Source organism: Mustela putorius, unplaced genomic scaffold, assembly GCF_011764305.1.
Source record: "Mustela putorius furo isolate JIRA1106 unplaced genomic scaffold, ASM1176430v1.1 tig00003834_pilon_pilon_pilon, whole genome shotgun sequence".
Lineage (NCBI taxonomy): Eukaryota > Metazoa > Chordata > Mammalia > Carnivora > Mustelidae > Mustela > Mustela putorius.
Window position 1 is genome coordinate 107,109,619 of NW_025421987.1, and position 21,854 is coordinate 107,131,472.

The following is a 21,854-nucleotide window of genomic DNA, read 5'->3' on the forward strand; positions in this document are numbered from 1 at the left end:
GATCACTTTTTCTGAGTCTCTTACAGATCCTTTGAAAGAATTGAATTTCCTATAATGTGCTTTCTTGGTGTGTCTATATATCTATCATATTAATTATAGCTGTGTGTGTATATATATATATATATATATATTATAAATGATATACCCTATATGCTAGTATCAGTCATAGACTAAGAGTTTTGTACCATGATTATACTTAAATTGGGTTCTCTCCATATTTCTAATATTTGGGGAAGGTTTTACTTCCATTAGGTTCTCTTTGTCTTTCTAATATTTGGGGATTTTTGGACTCTTCTTTTTTTCCTTTTTTTAGATTTTATTTTTTTATTTAATTGACAGCAGTAGAGAGACAGTGAGAAAGGGAACACAAGCAGGGGGAGTGTGAGAGGGAGAATCAGGCTTCCTGCTGAACAGGGAGCCCGAACAGGGAGCCCGATGCAGGGCTCGATCCCAGGACTGGGATCATGACCTGAGCTGAAGGCAGATGCTTAACAGCTGAGCCACCCAGGTGCCCCAGGATTTTTGGATGCTTGAAATTGTGGTTTAGAGCTGTAAAGATTCAGGATTATAATACTTTTGCCATGAATTATACCTCTTCTCAGTATACAGTGCTTCTTTATCATCCTGTTTAAAATAAAACTGTTATTAATATCTTAATGTTTTAGAGTAACTTTTTTTGGGGGGGGAAAGAATATATAATTGGTCTATTTTCTGAGGGCTTCTTATAATCTGTTGCCTTTACATCTGATGAAAATTTGTTTTGGAATAGAATTTCCAGCCTGCTTGTTATTCCCCTGAAAGATAATGCTTTATTGCATTCTCTGTCATGTTCAGAGTTTCCTGTATTAATTGTCATTCAGATAGTGAGCATGGGTATTCCAAGGATTTTCTTCTCATTTCAGCCCCTTTGTTAGTGTTGCATGTGAAAATTCTTTGATCTTCTCTTTCCAGTTCTTAGTGCTTTACCAGATTTTACCTTTTGGTATACCTGGGTATTATAAGGGAAAGAGGAAGGTGTTTTCGTCACTAATAATTTATCATTACTAGTGTTAATATTACTATATCAAAGATACAATCTTTGCCAATTTTTTGTTGAATTTCATTTCTTGAAGGCTTTCTCTCTAGTTCTTACTGACCTTCATGTATTACTTTAGTCAGTAACTGGATTTTTGTTCAATGAATTGCTACAGATATATGTGTATTTCTTTAAACATGTTTTTAAAAACCAGTTTTTTCCCATTTTAACTTTTGCAGGAAATTTAAGAAAAGAAAAAGAGAATGAAAGCATACAATAAAAAATAATCCATAATCCACCGTCTATAATCAATCACTATTAATATTTATTAATATTTATTATATATTTATTAATATTCTTCTCTGAGAAATGGAGTGTACACATCATTTGTATACATATACATTTACCTTTAGTTCACTGAACATTTATTTAACGCTTATTATATGGATGATGTATTCTAGGTGCCAGATTGTTAAAAATGTGCTGTATATGATTTGTATCTTAACTGTTTTTATTTTATGTTGTAGTCTAAGCAAAACCCAATTTATTAAAATATGTTTGTAACAGTCCTGTTCATGACTTCTCTGTTTTTTAGCCACTAAAACCTGTCTTTAAAGGGGAAGCCTAATATATCACATAGATGAACAGGGAGAGATTTGATTGAAGGAGTGTAATGGCTTGGGGTACCACCTCTTTCCTCCTCCAAAGAAAGAGAGACTCGGGACACCTGAATGGCTCAGTTGGTTGGGCAGCTGCCTTCTGCTTGGGTCGTGATCCCAGCATCCTGGGATTGAGTCCCGCATCGGGCTCCTTGCTCAGCGGGGAGCCTGCTTCTCCCTCTGCCTCTGCTGCCACTCTGCCTGCCTGTGCTCGCTCTCTCTCTCTCTCTGACAAATAAATAAATAAATAAAATCTTAAAAAAAAAAAAACTTAAAAAAAAAGAAAGGAAGAGAAACTCTTGAAAACTATTTTCTGTTATGGGTGTATAGCATTAAAGTTTATTGATGGCTGCTCTGTTGCCGGTCATTTATTTTTGTTTCTTCAATTTTATTTTGTTCTTTTTCTTTTTACTTTTTTTAGATTTTATTTATTTATTTGACAGACAGGGATCACAATTAGCAGAGAGGCAGGCAGGGGGTGGGGGGACAGGCTCCCTGCTGAGCAGAGAGCCCAATGTGGGTCTTAATCCCAGGACCCTGAGATCATAACCTGAACCGAAGGCAGAGGCTTAACCCACTGAGCCACCCAGGCGCCCCATCTTTTCTTCAATTTTAAATATTGTTTTGATTAATATCTTTGTACATAAATATTTGTATCTATATTTGGTTTCCTTAGGGTGGATTCTTAGAAGTGGAATGACTGGGTCAAAGAGCATAAATATTCATAAAACTTTGATATATATTCACAAATTGTTTGCTTGCTGTATGCTAACATTCAGAATTATAGTTAAAGAATATAAATGTTTCTGTTACAACATCAAATGCATTCCTAAAAAAAAACCAAACCCTTGAGGATTGCCTGTTCACTAAAAATAATAGGACTTATGGGAAAAATAAGGTTAAAGGCAGACCATTCAAGACCTCTGCAATTTTCAAACCAAGTACTAACAAAAGTATAATTGGTACCTTATGAGATAACTTGGACAGCCCAGTCAAACCACTTCACACAGCTGAGGCTGCCTCAGAGGAGAGTTAAAAGATATTAAAATGTAATAGGTTGGAAATTGCTGGTCTGTATGGTCTTGAGATAGTGCAGATGTGTTAGATTTCTAAGCCAGTGGAGCTGCCATAGAGGTGGGCACAAGAGGAAGTACAGCTTGCTGTGTTCCAGGAACTGTGTAGGCTGGCTGTGCTCCTCTGAGCAGGAAGCCCTGGGTGCAGGTGCTCATTTTTAGTTTTCTTAAAATAGGGCAGAGAGGGCTCCTGCTTGGCAGTAGCTGAGCCTGATTGAGGGTCTTTTAGTTTTCCACAGGAAGTTAAAATTTTTACCTCCTAACTCTGTTCTCCTTGCCAGGGAAAATTCAAATGAACCATCATAATTTTTGTGTTATACTGGCATTGTTATTTTATTTAATAACCACTTACAAGCTAATTGGTGTTATAGGAACCTATCTTATGACAAAACAGACTATTTTTGTTAATTTGATAAAGAAATGTTTTCAAAAATCTGTAGTCGGAAAACATCAACTCTGTTTAACGATCACATTAGAATTTAAATACCTTAATCTAGAGTAGTAAATTTCAAAATTTATTTTGGTGGCCATTAAGTGTTTATAGATATGGATCTCAGAACTCCAGACTGTCAGCAGCTTATGGATATTATTTGTTGAGGGGAGAAAATAGGGTTTTGTGGTGACTCTCATGTATGGAATGCCTTCATCCTGGATTATGCAGCTCTCAGTTATAGCAACAGAGAAGAAAGAGGGTAGGGAAGTCAGGTCAGTTCAAGAATGGCTGTTTTTTAGGGTTGGGTATGCATGTCTTACATAGGTTGGTGGGGGAAAATTGAGAATACTAGTAAGGAAGTAATTGAGGTAATTGGGGTTGAGGCCATTAAGAGAAAGAAGAGGATTTTGAATACTGGAGAACTTATGAGCCCAGAAAACAGCAGTTGTAACAATGAAGGGAAAGAGCTGAAGAGCCACTAGTTAGTGAGATGTTATGGTTCAAGATTTTAGAGGTAGAGCAATTTACATATTGCTACTGCCCCTATATAGAAATGGGTTGCTTTGTTATAAGAGAAGGTTGTTGGGAGTTGAGGTCAGGTTGAAGAGTGCATTTGTCTCAAGGACAGTGGAACCTGCCATAACAAGTCAGAGAATAAGGATGCATAGAAATTTTATAATAATTTTATATAATCTCAATGAATGAGATTGCTAAAATGCTAGGAAGACTAGAAGGTGGCATAGTTTGGTGGTGTATATCTGAAAGGTAACAGGACTTCTGATAAGGGTACTTAAGTAAACATCTGAAGTGGTTTTAGAGATTCAGGGCAATGCCCACTGAGGGTGGGAGAATGAGTCCTTAAGGCTCTCCAGGGTCAGCTATGCCTCAAGGGGAGGAAGTTGGTCAAAGTCCCAGTGGTTTTAGGGGTTGATGGTATAGGAAGGAGTCATGGGGACTGGGATGAATAGGGTAATAAGTCATGGATGGATGAATAGGGTAATAAGCATGCCAGCACAGGTTGAGGTCCAAATAGGTTTTTGAAGCTTGAGAAAGTTAGCAGACTCTAGTCTTTTTTCAACCTTCTATTGGAGTGTTGTGTAAAAATTGTTCTGGTGTCTTCAAAGAAAATGTTTTCTAGTTAGGAACCTTGGTTTCTGTCTAGAGTTTGAATTGGTAGATTTTTTCCCCTTTACTTTTATCAGTTGCCTTAGCATCACTTTAATTGAATTGCCTTAATACTTGTTGAAATTCCATTGGACCTATATCTGCAGGTTTATTTTTGGATTCTGTTCTGTTCCACTGATATGTCTGTCTTTTTATCAGTAACCACAATCTCTTGATTACTATAGTTCTGATCATGTTCTGAAATCAGGTCATGCAAGTCTTCTAACATTGTTTTTTCTTTTTCAAGGTTGTTTTGGCATTTTAGTTTCATTTTAGAATTAATTTGTTTTTTCAAAAAGGTCTGTTGGGATTTTCACTAGGATTACTTTAAATCTATAGGTCAATTTGAGAAACTTGACATCTTGACTTTTGAGGCTTATCTAAAAGAATGATTATCTCTACTTACTTAGGTCATCTTTAATTTTTCTTAGCTGTGTTTGGTAGTTTTTAGTGTAGAGGTCTTACATATCTTTAGTTAGATTTATTTCTAGGTTCTGGTGTTTTTTGTTACAGTATTGATTTTAAATTATACTTTCCAGTTAATATATAGAAATACAATATATTTTTTAATATTGGCCTTGTAGTCTGAGACTTTGCTAGATTCACGGATTGGTTTTAGTAGTATATAAGTAGACTTTATAGTATTTTTTACACACATAATCCCATGATCTGTGAGTTTTATTAGTACATCCACTCCAACTTTTATGCTTTTGTGTTGTTCCTATACATTGGTTAGGACCTCCAGTTCAAGGTTGAATAAAGGTGGTAGAAGTAGACATCTTTGCCTTGTTTCTGATCTTAGAAATAAAAATTTAATAATTTACCATTGAGTATGATGTCAGCTGTAGGGTTTCCTATGGATGCTTTTTACCAGACTGAGAAAGTTTATGTCTGTTCTTAGTTTTTGGACAGTTTTTGTTATTAATTTTACCAGATGCTTTTTCTGCACCTACTGGGGTGATCTGGGTTTTTATCTTTTATTCCTTTAATGTAGTGAGTTAGTTAATTTTTTTGAATTAGTGATTTTTCAAGGTTAACTTCTCATATACATTTAATCATATGTAATTATCCTTTTTGTATATTGCTGGATTCGGTTTACTAATGTCTTATGGGGAATTTTATGTCTCTGTTCATGAGGGATGTCAATCTGTAGTTTTCTTATCATGTTTCTGTCAGGTTTATTATCTGTGATGCTGGCCTAATAAAATGAGTTAGGAAGTGTTTTCTTTGACTATTTTCTGAAAGTTTATGCAAGATTGGTATTATATCTTCCTTAAATATTTTATGGAATTCATCTGGACCCAGAGCTTTGGGTTTTTGTTGTTGTTGTTGTTTAAGATTTTATTTATTTGACAGGCAGAGCACAAGTAGGCAGAGAGGCAGGCAGAGAGAGAGGAGGAAGCAGGCTCCCCGCTGAGCAGAGAGCCAGATGCTGGGCTGGATCCCAGGACCCTGAGATCTTGACCTGAGCCAAAGGCAGAAGCTTTAACCCATTGAGCCACCCAGGTGCCCCTTAAAAAACAAAAATTTTAAAGGCAAAGTTTAATTACTATCTTGAGTGGGAAATTAGTAATTATTGTGAAAAAATAAGGTAGCAAAAAGAATTACTTAAAGGGAAAACAAACTATTACTAAATTCTAGCTAAATACTGGTGCTTAGCAACGCAGTGAGCTGTAACCCACTGAGCCACTTTGGTGCCTCTTGGCGGGGATATTTTTATTTGGATTTTTAAGAACTTCTTGTCAATTTTGCTAAATTGTGTTTTTACAAGAATTCTTCTGTTTTATCTAAGTTACTGAATTTATTATCATAAAGTTGTTCATACTAAGATTCTATTTTTTTAACATCTGTAGGATTTGTAGCAATGTTTCCTCTTCATTCTTAATATTGATAGTGTTTTCTTTTTTTTTTCTTAATCAGTTTTGCAAAGGGTTTAACTTTCATCAGTCTTTTTAAATAGTTATCTTTTGGCTTTATCCTTATCTTTAGTTAATTTCTTTATTATAATATTTAAGAAGGTAGCCTATATTATGTCTAGTTAGAACCCATTTTTTAAAAATGTGTATGGTTTAACTCATGATTAACACCCCCATGAGTGTTAATCAGGTGAGGGGCACTAACTGTGGGGTGTCTCAATTGGGTGGGGGCTGGCAGTGGGGGCAGTGAAAAAATTCACCCAAGGCAGAACAAAAGAGATAGAAGTTTTTTGAGTACACTGCAAGGGAATGGCCAGGCAGGACTGCAGAAGAGAAACTGCCGCTTGGCAGTGGTAAGGAGCCACAGTGGTGAGGGCAGAGTGAGGGAGAGTGGGGGCAAATGGAATTTTCCATTTTTGGTAATCTGAGGAACTGTGCCTGTTTGCAGTTGGTCAGTTAGGGCCTATGGCTATTTCAGGGTGGGTCACTTAATGAACCTGTCTGCTCTCAGCCCAGTGGTCTCTGTGGGCCCTTTTGCCTTGCTCAAGTTTCCATTGCCCAAACCTGTTGCTTTAAAGAGCCTCTACAACCCCTTTGTTTTATCTCCCATAATTACATTGTTTAAAGATAAAGAATATTGTAACCACAATAACTTGAGTTGGCACCGTGGTGAGGGAGAGACTACACCAGGTGGAGTTGTCACACAAAGGAAACTATTTGCAGCAAAGAAGGAGATCACCAGAAATAACTTCCAAAGTCGATTCCCCAAGCAAGAGTGAATGGCTTCCTTTTATTTAGGGTTAGGAGATGAATATTAAGAAAGGGGAGCTTTGTCACTGTAAGTAGAGGTGAGCATAAAGTTGTGCAATTGCCTACATTACATGTTATGTTAATGAGGCTTATGCTCCTCCTGGGGGGAAGGTTTCAGCATTCTAGTGAGGTAAAAGTAACTGTCACTCAGTGTTCCGTCTGTGCAGATATGAGTTGGGGTTTGAGCTCAAACTGGTCTGGACCTGCCAGAGCTTTGACTGGGCTGTCATTTTTGCTTAAGAGGTAGTTTTGGTTTCCATCATGGGATGCTGTGCCCGTGGGTTCCTGGCTTGAGTTAAAAGATAAGCTGGAAAGAAGAGCTTAAAAATGTGGAAGAAGGTCAGTGAGTACATGTAGGTGAGCCGTAAAGGTCAAGTTTCAGAGTCCAGCTGGTGACAGAATATCCACACTAAGTTTCTCTTCTGATCTTTTGTTTACTGAAATAATATTGGTCTCCAACTATGATTGTGAGATATCCATCTTGACCTCTTCATACCATAAGGTTTCAGGCTCACAGTATAGACTCACTAATCGCTTGATCTCCCCTGTACCCTTTCCCTCCAATGTGTGGAATATATATGTCATGCATTACTAGAGGGACACCTAGACACAACTTTATATAACAGCAAATCGGTTGAGATCAAGTAACTCTTTATTTATTCAGTTCTTTTGGATTATCGTGGAGAAAGCTTCTATTTGGTTCTTTACGTATATCAAATACTTGCTTTTTGTAAGTAGTGAACTGGACTCAAGCCTGCTCACTGCGTTGCTAGGCACCAGTATTTTATTTAGCTAGAATTTAGTAATAGTTTTCCCTTTAGGTAATTCTTTTTGCTACCTTATTTTTTCACAATAATTACTAATTTCCCACTCAAGATAGTAATTAAACTTTGCCTTTAAAATTTTTGTTTTAAGGGGCACCTGGGTGGCTCAGTGGGTTAAAGCTTCTGCCTTTGGCTCAGGTCATGATCCCAGGTTCTTGGGATCTAGACCTGCCTCGGGCTCTCTGCTCAGCAGGGAGCCTGCTTCCCTTCTCTCTCTGCCTGCCTCTCTGCCTACTTGTGATCTCTCTCTGTCAAATAAATAAATAAGATCTATTTAAAAAAATAAAATTTTTTGTTTAAAAAAAAAAAAATCAGTGTTAAAGGAAAATGTTAAATACAGGTAGGATGAAGGGGAATGAAAGAATTGAAGAACATGGTATATGTTGGAGTTTGGATGTGGCCCTGATGGAAAAGATAATATGGGAGTGAGTGAAATTTGGAAGTTGCTTCTCCAGCATTTCTCAGGTGTCTTGGTTATTTCAGCTTTAATCTGTGGAACTGACTTGTTTAACTGGTGTTTTCTGAGCATCTGCTTTGTGCAGAGAAGTGTCCTGAGAATATGAGGAGAAATCTGCTGTTCTCCATCTTGTCGTCTAGGTAGGGGAGAGGGCATGTGTTGGTGTGGCAACTAGGGTGAGTGTATGATGGTAAATGTTGTCAGAGTGAGTGGCCAGGATGTCTTTGCCTGTGAAGAAGGGGAGGTCATCTCTAGCTGGGGTCTTGAGGCCATGGCCCAAACTAATGTTTTCGCAAAATTACATGTCTTTCTTCCTTCTATTTTGAATCTCTTTTCCTAAATCTTCATCAATTTTGAGGGGAGAAGGGGCTCTTGTTTGTAGGAAGGACTCTGAGAAGGACTGTGTCCAAAAGAAAGTCACGTTGAAGACCGAGTGGCTCCCAGAGTTCTGGATCTAGCACACCTGTGTTTAGTTGGATAACTACTTAATTGTTTTGAGTCCCAGGTTCTTCTTTTTTATTGATGACAGTGTAGCCCAGTGTCTTACCTGCTTCATTAGACAGCATATGTGAGAGACATTTATGATGTACATTTGTACTTCCATATTATTTCCACTCTTACTAGTATTTGAAATACTGATGGTTAATGATTTTGAGTGCATTTTAGGTGTTTAATTCTTTTTTCTCTTTTTTTCTAGGTCTCGATGCAGAACTTTATTATGTGAGAAATGACCTTATTAGTCACTATGCTCTATCCTTTAACCTGTTAGTACCCAGTGAGACAAATTTCCTGCACTTCACTTGGCATGCAAAGTCCAAGGTAAGAGAGTGGTCAACCAGAGATGCCAAGACAGGACCACTTGGGCCCAGAGGCCCATGTATGGGCTATATCTTAGGGATGGGCTACCATCTAAGGGCTATCTATATCTTAGGGATGGGCTACCACCTGTATAAAAGGGTCTGTGAGTGGTTGGCTCTAGCAGCACTGGGTCCCCTTTTCAAATTAATGTTTTAAATCTTTAGCCTATTCTTTTTTTTTTTTTTTTTAAGATTTTTAAAATTTATTTGAGCGAGAGCACAGCAGGAGGAATGGCAGGAGAGGGAGAAACAGACTCCCCATTGAGCAAGGGGCCTGTTGTGGGACTTGATCCCAGGACTCTGGGATCCTGACCTGAGCTGAATGCAGATGCTTAACCAACTGAGCTACTCAGGCACCCCTCTGTATTCTGTTCTGTTAGACTTTCTCAAGTCCTTTTAAAATGAAGGTAGCCATCATTTATGTGACTAGCTAATGATAGAACATTTATATCTTTTCAGGCTTTTTAAGCAGGGATGCAGATCTAGTTTGAAGAGGGAACATTTGGACCTGCTAATGACTGCTGTTTCTGTGAACTGATAGGAGTGTAGGATGGGGAAATTGATGAGATAGGTGCTTTGGACATGTTTGATGTAATGGCTAAAGTTCTGCCATTGATGGAGAAATAGTAAAAATGGAATATAGCAGACACAGGCACCCATATGAGCTGTGGCTAAGCTCCTTTAACGGTAAGGGACTTTTTGCTTGGCTTATTGTTGCTAAATTCTTCACATTTTCTCTGACTGACTAGACTCTCTGAACATGATAAATTTTCTCATAGGTCAAAGAGTGGGGGCTGACAGTAGAGCCCCCCTCCTCTAATCAACTTTAATTTCTTTTATTAACATTATAATAAATAATAGAATTTTATTTGGGAAATAAAAATAGTTTTGCTACTAAAATCTCTTTGAGTTTTATTTTTTAAAAGAATTATAAAGTGGTGTCTCTCCCGATATCTGTTGCAAAGTCATTTAAATTTGATGACTTTAATATAGATCTTTTTATCTACTTAGAAAATAGTAATGAGTATTAGGAAAATTCAAGTATTAGTAGAATTATTTTTAGAACTGTTGAGACTTTGTAGATCTACACCCCAAAGTAATCATTGTTTATAGTTTGGTTTACTTCAAAAATCATTAAAAAAAATTTTTTTAAACAAAAAGGGGATTTTATCATACCTATATTGTATGATATTTTTCCTCTTACTTACACTAGACTCTTTTTTCCTCTTACTTACACTATATTTTGGCATCTTTCCATTTCTCTACTATTTAACTTGTCTTTAATGGCTTGATAGCACGATATTGTATGGATATATGAGTATTTCTTAAGTGCCTCATTGACACATAGATTTTTGATAGCATTTCATTATTTCAAACAATGCTTCCTTTCACTGTTAGAGATAATTTACTTCACTTCATCTGGCAGGCAAAACCCATGGTATGGGGTTGGGGTTGGGTTCATCTTTTGTTGCTGTTTCTACTTGTTATTGATGAATATAGAAGCAAAATATATGTGTGCGAATGTGTACTTGGGTGTATGTATGTATGTATATATAGGTGTGTATGTATACATACATTGAGAAATTTTTGTGCACTTGTAGTTATTTTCGAGTAGTAATTTGTCACCAAGTAGTGAAATTGCAGGGTCAGAGTGTGAGTTTTCAAAATTTTGGTAGACATTGCCAAGTTATATCTCTCTTCTCTCTCTCAAGATGGTACCAGTGAACCAGCACTCCTTATCAAATGTGTAGGGGTGCTTACTTCTTTAATTCACTTATTAACACTAAATATCTGAAGTATAGTTGTTTGGTAATCAGATGAGTAAAAATGGTTATATAACTATTATTATTATTACAGTTGACCCTTGAATAACATGAGGGTATATTAGGTACTGTTAGGGTACCAATGCCCCCCCCATAGTCGAAAATTCATGTATAACTTTTGACTCCTCCCAAACTTAATTACTAATGGTCAGTTAACGCATATTTTATATGTTATATATATTTGTAATTCTTGCAATAAAGTAAGCTAGAGAAAAGAAAATGTTAAGAAAATTATAAGGAATTAAAAATCCATTTAGGGTATTACAGTATAAAAAAAAAATCCATGTAAATGGACCTGTGCAGTTCAAACTGGTGTTACTTAAGTATCAACTATATATATATAGATTGAAGCATACATTACAGAAACATTATATGCATATATATATAGGCATGAAAATATCACTGCAGTAATGCGATTAAAGTTGACTTAGCTTGGATTCTTAGTAAAACATATATGCCTCGTCGTCTGGAGCACCTGAACCATCCAACATTGTTGCCTTGGGGTATCCAAATATGGGCCTACTTTTTTAGTGGTGGGTTGATATCTTTATGGTAAAAACTGCAAAACAGAAATCAAGAATGAAAATTCATGTGAAACAATTACATTTAGTAAATGGAAACCTGGATATGCTGAAGTGCCAAAAGGTACAGATAATTCAGAAAAAGTTCACATGAGACATTTTAATCTGAGATATGTTGATTTCAATGAGAGGCACCTGAAATCTTCAAAGTAACTGTGCTAACACATTTTCCAGTGTTCTTATAATAACATTATGTGACCTTATTATTTAGGGGTGGGGTGACTTTTGGTTTTGATACAATTTCCAACATAAAAATTACAAGAATAATAGAAAGAATTCTCCTATATCCTTTATTCGGATTCACTGATTGTTACTAGTTTGCTTCATTTGCTTACTCTATCATTCATTCTTCTCCCCACGCTCACGCACACACAGTTTTTTTCTTGATCTGTATGAAAATGAATTGCAAGCATCCTGTCCCTTTGGCCTTAAATAATCAATGTATATTTTCTAGGAATAAGGGCATTCTTTATATAACCAGAGGACAGTGATCAAAATCAGGAAACTTATTAATATTAATATAGTACTGTTATCTAATGTACAGTATTCACATTTCATCAGTTATTCTGATGTTGTTCTTTATAGTTCTTTTTTCTATCTGATTCAGGATCATGCAGGCAGTTGATGTACCTTTAGTCCTCTATTAATTTGGAACATTTCTTTGGCCTTTGTGTACCTTGACTTTGACATTTTTGAAGCACACAATCCAGTTATTTTGTAGAATGTCCCTCAGTTTGAGTTGTCTGAGGTTTTCTTGTGATTAGATTCAGGAACATCTCTTCGTTAGTAACACCACAAAAATGCTGTCCTTCACAATGCACATGATGTCAACTTGTCCCATTATTGGTGATCTCTGATCACTCAATTCATGGATTTCTCCACAGTAAAGTTTTCTCCTTAATAATGAATAAGTAATTGTAGGGAAATTTTGTGATACTATATTTTAAAAATTCCATTCCTTATTAATGCTTTCAACTACTAGTTTCTACATCTGTGTTTAGAATTAGTTTTCACTTTTTAGCCAGTGTTGTCAAAGAGATTAGCATGTTCCTTCTCTCTGGAAGAGTCCGATCCACATTTGGTAAATATTTGGTGGGAATGTTGTAGAGGGAATGGAAATTCAAACATTTGTGGAGTAGCTGGTCTTGAATTTTAAGTTCCCTTGCTGCTCTGAGATTCTGTGTTCTGTGAACATCTTTCAGTCAGAGAAGCTTCTTATAGTCTCCAAAAAATTGATATTTAATCCTTTGTTACTTTTCCTACTTATAACGTTGATGAATATAAAAACAAATGATACGTATATTTCGAAGTAGTGAAAAATCTAATGAAATAGAAAATCTACTATTCTACTAACCTTGACTAGGGTGTGATTATTTCTGGGCCCACTTAAGGAAAAATAATGATACATCATGAGAATGGTTCCTGGGTAAGTATATGGGTAGTAACTTGTGAAGAAAAAGGCAGTGTGGCATGTGGCAGTTAGAATTGAACAGATTTAGGGTGCCTGGGTGGCTCAGTTGGTTAAGCGCCTGCCTTCAGTTCAGGTCATGATCCCGGCATCCTAGGATCAAGTCCCACATTGGGCTCCCTGCTCAGCAAGGAGCCTGCTTCTCCCTCTCCCTCTGCCTGCCATTCTGCCTACTTGTGCTATCTCTCTGTCAAATAAATAAATGAAATCTTAAAAAAAAAAAAAAATTAAAAAAAAAAAGAATTGAACAGATTTAAACCTCTTAATCATTCCTTTTCAGATATACACATGCATTGGATGTTTTTATTTGGAGTGAGTTTCAGGGATCTGATATTGCTGATAGTGGATGTCTGAGGAGTTTTAAGAGCCTGTCACAGGAGGAAGTTGGAGTGGAGGAGAGGAGAGAGGAAAGGGTTCAGATGAATAAATACATATATTCATGTATGTATATGTCTTTGTGTATATATACACACATAGACACATATATACACACACATATACATTTGTATATGTATATATATGATGTGTGTACACACACACACACACACACATATTTGTACTGTCCTGGGCACAGGTTGGGTCAGGAGGTGCCCTGGTATAGTCTGTGGTCTTTTCAAATTCTTCATGAATAATTTCTAAACTACTTCTGTGTCAGGTTTTACATATCATCATTAGTGCACATTGAACTACTGTTGCTGGTATGATCTTTCTGGTAAGGCAGAAAGATGTTCCCTGACTTGCTGGAGGGCATCACCATCTATTTACACATCTAGCCAGAATCCTAGAAGGGGTCATACAGTTCTGCTATATCTGCCAAGTCCATTTGACTGTCTGTGATAATTATACCTTAAATTCATCTTCTTTCTGGACCTGATGCCCCATCTGTAGTTTGGGCCTTCATTGTTTCTTAACAAGAGATGGAAATGGTTTTCTAACCAGTCGTCTTGCCTCTGGATTGACTTTTTGCTGTGCAGCTGCTCCACCTCACCCCACATGCCCTACCCACCCAAACTACTTTAGGGCTCTCAGTTGCCACCAGAATAAAGTTCTGATTTCTTAGGAAGCCTTTATGATCTTGATTCTGCCTTTCTTTTCTACTTCCTTTTCAGCTAGTTGACTAGGGCCATTTTGTTTGGTAGTTTTTTGAATGTCCCGGAAGTTACATTGCTGCTGTTCGCACTGCTAGAAATGCCCTTTCCCTATTCTTTACCTCATGAACTCCTGTTCATCTCCTAAATCTCAGAGCTGGTGTCACCTCTCATTTGGCTGTGTCAGGTGCTCCTTTCTGTACCCACGGCACCCTTGTCTTTCCTCCCTCATAGCCCTTGTCATACTCTAAGAGTATTGTAATGGTTGATCTTTTCTATCTCCCTTCTAGATGCAAATCACTTCAGAGGGAGGATCTTCTTTTCATCTGTCTCTGTGTTCCCTGTGCCTGGTGTATAGCACCTGGCACTTGGATACAGGTGTTCTACTGACTGCAGAAGAGATGCATAGGTAGAAGCCACAGGACACAGCTCAACAAACGAGGGTCTTCTGAGTAGTTAGAGCTTTTTAAAGTTGGAATGTATTAGGAATGGGGAATTTCCCGTTTCTAGATGTGTAAAACATAGGCTGGGTACACTTGACACCAGTTGTCCAACTGTGAATAAAGTTATAAATTTGGAGACATGAAGGGAATTCACAGATTGAGTATATAGCTAAACTAATTTCACAAGTTCATCTGTAACAGGATTTACAACTTAGGGGAAAGTAATCATCTTTTATCTTAAAATATTTTATAATAAAAATCCAAGGAATATGTTTGTGTTAATCCAGTTTCAGGCTTTGGCCACCATTGCAACTCCTAATCCCGACTTTAAGTCATAATCTCTTGGTAATTTTAGCACAGTTGAGTAATTGAACTTCATTTGTTTTAAAAATTGATCTTTTGGGTAATGATGTATATGTATGGTACAAAATTCAAAAGGCACAAGACGTATACAGTGAAAAATAGGTCCTCTTAACTTTGCTGGTACCATCCCTAGCCAATCTAGACACTGAGTTGCCCTTCCATTGGCAACCACTGTTACCTGATTCCTGTCTCCAATTCTAAAGATAGTCTGTACACAGATAAGCATCTGTGTGTGTATGTGTGTGTGTGTGTGTGTGTGTTTTAACAAGTAACATACTGCATACTTTCTGCAGTTTGCAGAGCACTGAACAACATATCCTGGTAAAGTTTCTCTGTCACTGGAGATAGAGTTGAATTTTTTTTTCTTTCAAATCACTTAAAAATACATTCATGTGGTTATAATTTAGTTTATCGATCAGTTATTATGAGAGAAAAAAAAAAAAAATAAGACCCAGATTTGGGAAGGGACTTGCTTAAGGTAGTAGAAGCAAAAGACAGAGGAGGTAGAGGTGTCTTGAAATGGGAAGGTCACACAAGGGGCAAGAGAGACATGGCTTCTTCACCTGAGAAGACACAAAGTTCTTCACCTGATTCTGTTGGCCCCGGGATGCAATCATGAACTTTCTGGAGGAAGGCCACAGCTCCTAAGTGCTAACATGTTATCAGAAATTCTCAGTTCTTGGGACGCCTGGGTGGCTCAGTTGGTTAAGCAGCTGCCTTCTGCTCAGGTCATGATCCCAGCGTCCTGGGATCGAGTCCCACATCGGGCTCCTTGCTCCGCAGGGAGCCTGCTTCTCCCTCTGACTCTGCCTTCCACTCTGTCTGCCTATGCTCGCTCTCGCTCGCTCTCTCTCTGACAAATAAATAAATAAAATCTTTAAAAAAAAAAAAAATTCTCAGTTCTTACTTTTTAAGGTATGCTGAGAGGTAAAATATTTGCTTCCAAAGATCTCTAGGCTCTCCTTGATATGTCCATTCACACTGTTGATATTTTAATACTAGTTTTCACACGTCAAAGATTTTGCCAATAGTGTTGTTTTTCAGTGTTTACTTGGTGGTTTTGTCTTGCCAAATAGACTGTGGTCGTCTGAGAGGCTGAAGCTGTCTTATTCTTGACATTTGTGTCACATAGCCTTAGTGAGTAGTTGTTAAATACTATTGGTTAATTGCATTTGCAGGTGGGATGAGAACTCTGGTATTTCTTCTCTTTCACAAGACCACATGATAAAAAAAAGCCAAGACTACTAGGTGGTTTTAACAAATAATTAGTTTCTTGTATGGTCCAGAACATTCTCTGATATCTGGGAAAGAAGCATGCCACCGTATCTGTTAAGGGTCAGTAGATATTTTAGGTATCTGGAAGGCAAAAATATACCAAAATATAGCAGAATATTCCCCCAACTCATATCCACTCTATAACTGTTCTCTGGTTTCAGGAGTTCTTAATCCTTGTTAGGATGGTCTGCAGGGAACTTGTCCAGAGTTCCTATAGCAGCTCCGGGGGCCAGAAAGCATTATCTCCTGCAGAGTGGGATTTCTGTGAAAAAGGTAGCACTTGTGGTGAATTCAGAGAAATTAAAAAAGCTATATGGCTATAGGCAAATGTTTTCACTTTAAATCTGTACCTCGTTCCAGAAGGAAATTGCTTTACTTTATCAGCTGCCTATTCGCAATTGCCAGTTGTTTCCAAGTAAGGGAAGATTACCAAAAATGTTTATTTTTTAGCTTTTTCAAATATTTACATTTTCTCCGACTTCTTTTCTGAAATATTTTGGCTCACTCTTTTTTCTGATAAACAATTGCTGTTCAGATTTCCTTTGTTCCAGTGTATTATGAATGTTAGCTTTAGAATGGATCTGTTCTTCAAAGGATCACTGGCAAGTGAGATTCCATACAGATCGATATATGGCAAAATAAAGAAAATTGGACAGTGATAACTGGCAGTTTGTTCTCTGCCCTCAGAAACTGCAATTAAAAATTAATATCCTAAGGATTTCAGAGAGAGGAGAATCACCTTGTGAATGCCTCACATGTTTAGGTAGTCCCTCAGAAAGGGAGCCAGTGAAGAGTAGTCTTCTGTGCTTTCATACTCCTTATTCCTCCAGGCTTCTTTTCTAGCCAGAGGGCCAGCCTTCTCAGACCTCCTATCCAGCTCCATTCACAAGCTTATTTCTCTCCCCCTTGCCTCTCTGAGATACTCGGTTGCTAATCTTGTCCCCTGCCCTCTGCATTGCCATTAGGGCCTTTGACCCTGTTTGCCAGTCTCTGCTTTCCTAGAAGTTTTGGTCCCTGGTTAGCTGTACCTCTGCTTATAATAACTGAGACCTAGAATAAAAGAATAAATGTAGGGAAACATGCATTTGGCCTTGAATCTGTTAAGTTTGAGAGCTATAAGATTATAAAATATATGCGTCTAGTAGATAATTGGGCATATTGGAGAGATTGAAGGTATAAGAGAGTGAGAGACCAGTGGGTGATACGAGATCCCATCAGTGATGAAATACTCGGAGAAGAGAGCTTATTTGGAGAAGAGGATATATCTTTCCATGGGACTGGAGTGCAGAGGTTGAGTGCTCTCACAGACCTCTGGTGCTGAAAAGAATGACAGAAAGGAGGTTCCTGTGGGCTAGCTAAAGGAGATGAGGACATTGTCTGAAGAGTGAGGAAGTGGTCAGGGCAGCAGGTGGTGAAGTGGTGAGGTCCTGTGATATTTGAAATGAGTTGACTAGGGAGGGAGAGGAGTCTGTGAAGAAGGGCTTGCTGACAGGTTTAAGGGCCAACCCTGAGCCTGGAGGTCATCTTTGTATAGAAGCACCCTTCTCTCCAGGGAAGTGAAATCCTTCAGCAATGGGAGATATGATCCTCCAGCAGTGCTGGGCAGGAGTAGAGTTAGAGATTGTTAGGGTGCTGGTGCACCCCTTTGAGGTATGAGGGTGCCAGTATGAGTGTGTCAGTAACATAGTCACTTTTGGAGCCCAAACCCTGGAAGGGTGAAACCAAGTCACTGGCTGAGCTGGAGAGGAGGGGAATAGCTGAATTGGCCATTGCATTCCAGCTCTGAGCACAGCCCTTGGCTTACAGATGTGCTTCATAAATGTTGGCTGAATCAGAGTGGTGGAGACAAAGGACTGGTTTTGTAGGGGTCAGAAATAGTGATAGGATCTTTGATTGGGTGGGATTTGTGCATTTTTTCTGGTTCTGGAGTAATTCTTTACTATGTAGCAATACTGAGTACTTAATACTGAAGCCACCAGGAAGATGCCAGGAGACAAAGTGAACCAGGGCCAAGACCTCTAAAAAAGTTTTTGTCTGTTGTTGAAGTTGATGCTATGAGAAATAGCCATCTTGAGTAGAATTCATGAGCTTCAGGATATAGGGGATTTTGTCTAGACCTAATGATCCTAAAAGAATGCTGACCCTACTGTCTGGGCCCTGAGGGTCAGGTGTTTTAAGAATTGAATGATAGGGGAAAAGAAGACTTCTGAGAAAAGCCACGTTGCAGGAGAAGGTGGGGAAGACAATTTTTGAAAAGCCTAACAGTGTAGGAGGCAGTTTTAGAATAGTGAGGGCCCTGGGATGGAAGACAGAACAGAACGGCTACAGCAGTGTTCTTGGCAGAGCACAGGAGGCTTGTGTCAGAATGTTGGATCAGTAGTAAGCTGGTGCTTATGGGGAATGCATTGGGGCCGTAGGGTAGCTATTCTGGAACGACTGATGCCACTGGGGTCTGTAGTTATCAGAGGGACCTGTGCCAGACTGATGGGCGTGTTGTATTAATTATCCTACTTGATCCTCCTAATGCATTGTAGTAGCCCCATTTTATAAAAACTGAAGCTCAGAAAAGTTCATTTATGTAAGGGTCACATAGTGTCATGGGTCCAGTCCAATTCTTGCCTAATTTCTTTTGTGTACTTGCCCTTCATGTGATGCCCTATTCAAAGATAGCATGGATTTAGGAATATAGCGAGTCCATTTTCTTAGTGGTTTGAGTATTGCTGGAAAGCCTGCTCCTTCTTGGCCCAAACTCAACCACGGTGTAGCCAGCTCTCTTGCACCCCCTGGTGGCAGTCATAGTGTTGCGACGTACTAAGGTAAGCGTGAACACTTTCTAGCTCAAGGTACCACTAAGTCAGTGATATGCAGCGCCAAGAACATTTTTCTTTGTTGTGAATGTGGCACTTGAACAATTGTTTGTATATCTTACTGCAAAGTAGTAATATGATATTTGTATACCCCTACAATGTTCAGGGACATTCAAGTATGAAAGTGTGAAAAGAGACCCACTTATAGGGGGAGTTAAGTTCGTTGGCACGAATGCTTCTTATCCATGGGTGGACACCCTTTGCCCCAGCCTATCCCTTTCTCTGTAAACTAGGATGATACTCTTTTCTTGTTTCTTTTCATCTTTGTTATATCCCATTTCTTTGGCTTTTTTCATTAGCATATAAACACATTTATTTATTTACTTACTAAATTTATTTATTTGAGAGAGAGAGAGAGAATAAGAGAGAGAGCATGAGAGGGGAGAGGGTCAGAGGGAGAAGCAGACTCCCTGCTGAGCAGGGAGCCCGATGCAGGACTTGATCCTGGGACTCCAGGATCATGACCTGAGCCGAAGGCAGTCACTTAAACCAACTGAGCCACCCAGGCACCCAACACATTTTAATACCTCCTATTAAAGAAAGAAACAAACAAAAGGCTCAGAATCTGTCCTCACCTATCCTCCACCCCAAAACTGGTGGTTTTTCCTAGTTAAGTTTATTAAAGAATGATTTCGTAAACCTCCTTCCTACCACTCTTTTCCCAACCCACTCATTGCTCCTTGGCTTCTGCCAATTCTAGCTCTTCACCAAAACCAGCCTTGTGACCACTGAGTGGGAGAGGGGTACTGTTCTTATCGAGACCCCAGCAGGTTGTACAAAGAATAGTGTGAAATAAAAGTCCTCATTGAAGGCCGTGAAGGTGGCAGCTGTTCCGGATTTCAGCTATTGTTTTACAGTCTGAGCTGTTTCTTCCATGACCATCAGTCTAGCAATAGGACAGTATTTGTTGATGCTGATTAAGTTATTATTTTTTTAAGATTTTATTTATTAATTTGACACAGAGAGTTAGTGAGAGAGAGCGAGCACAAATAGAGGTAGCTGCGGGCAGAATGAAAGGGAGAAACAGACTCTCTTCTGAACAAGGAGCCCGATGTGGGACCCAATCCTAGGACCCTGGGATCATGACCTTAGCTGAAGGCAGACACTTAACCGACTGAGCCACCTAGCCACTACGTAGGCCAGGTATTGATAGTTAATACTGGTGTTCCAGTTATATCTTTGTAATTATTTCTTTTCCTTTCCGGATTCTGAATTACTTGAGAAATAGATGCAGAAATTAGATGGGTATCCAAACATAAACTTTCTTTATGGTGAGAGCTAGACTAGAGATATTCTATGAGAAATTTCTGTTTTGTAATCTGTGGAGTGGGTAGATCTGCAGAGTAGAGCTTCCTCTGCCAGCCACGTGGAAGCCCTCAGAGCCTGGCATTTATCAATCAGAGACTGTGTTGGTCACTTGTCAGTGGTCTGTAAAAGACACATCTCAGCAACTTGGCTCTTCATATCTATCTCTCCAGGGCCGCTCTGTCAGTGGCTGTGTAGTCGTCAGCAAGATTTCTGAATCCTACCTAGAATGCAGATTCTAAAAGAGAGTGATAGTACTGTTCTGGACGTGAAATAGAGGGTGACTTACTGGGTTGAGTTTTGATCCAGTTGAAAATTTCTAGGACTGCTCCTGACAATTTGAATTTTATTATAGCTAGATTATTTGTACATATGAAAGACTCATGCATATACTAGTTCATGAGCTAATAAGTGAAGTCAAACTGTTAGTGTCCTTTCTATTATCACAGATTCAGTTTGTTTATTTCCACATTTTACAGGTTGAATATAAGCTGGGATTCCAAGTAGACAATTTTGTGGCTATGGACATGCCCCAGGTCAACATTTCTGCTCAGGGGGAAGTTCCACGTACTTTATCAGGTGAGTCTGTAAGAGTTAACATACTGTCTTCAATTGCGTCCCCCCCATATCCCAAAAATAACAGTTTAATAATTGATGTGTAGTGCATCTTACTTGGTAGGTTTAAGATGTGTAAATACTTTGGAAAGTAATTTTTGAAAATCCTGATTATTTGCAGTGTGTTTTAAACCATTTTGTCTTTTCCATCCCTTCCAGAGCTGTCTGTGCTCACTTCTTCCTTGTCTCCTTTTCTGCATTGCTGGCCTTGGCCTCCACATGGTTCTGTGTCTGGTCTTGTTCCTCTTTGACTGATTGCCACACATGGCATGGATCATCACTGAACACTCATGTCTGACCTAATGACATCAGGCCCATGAGGGCCCCCTATCAACTGAGTACATTGCAGACTCTCTGTCCGGCCATTGTGCTGTATGTTTATCCTCTGGCCCTGTTGTTGCATTTGCCCCAGCATTCCAGGGACACCGTACTACATGCAGTTTTGACATCCTTGCCTTTGCATGTGCCGGTCTGTGTATTTGGAACCACCCGTTCCTCTTTTCTGCTTATTAAACTCTCATTCATACTAAATATTCTTCAAGACTCAAAATCTGTGCTGTCCTTTTCTTGCTTCCTTCTCTCCCTCCAGTTCTTAACTCTTCTGTTCTTCCTACCCTGTAGGATCTTGTAATTTGACTGATTTTGAACTGATCCCATTATCTTGTAATTCTTTGTGCTTGTCTCTCCTTGCTGCGGTTGGCTACCCTGAGGGCAGGAGCTGTCTTTTTCAGCCATCTGCCCTTGGTGCCCAGTACTGCCTCTGCACAGGATGGTCATATAATACATGTCTGACGAAACAATTTAAGTGTCACATATAC

The 21,854-nt window shown here is 38.6% G+C and overlaps 1 protein-coding gene across 2 annotated transcripts in view; it reads left to right on the forward strand.

Moving 5' to 3' along the window:
* RYK (receptor like tyrosine kinase) overlaps positions 1 to 21,854 on the forward strand; it is an 85,095-nt gene that overhangs the window by 20,294 nt on the left and 42,947 nt on the right. For both annotated transcript variants that reach the window (XM_045088891.1, XM_004762517.2), the window contains exons 2-3: positions 9,049 to 9,170; positions 20,901 to 21,000. In XM_045088891.1, coding sequence (XP_044944826.1) covers positions 9,049 to 9,170; positions 20,901 to 21,000 — 222 coding nt within the window. The remainder of the gene's footprint in view (positions 1 to 9,048; positions 9,171 to 20,900; positions 21,001 to 21,854) is intronic.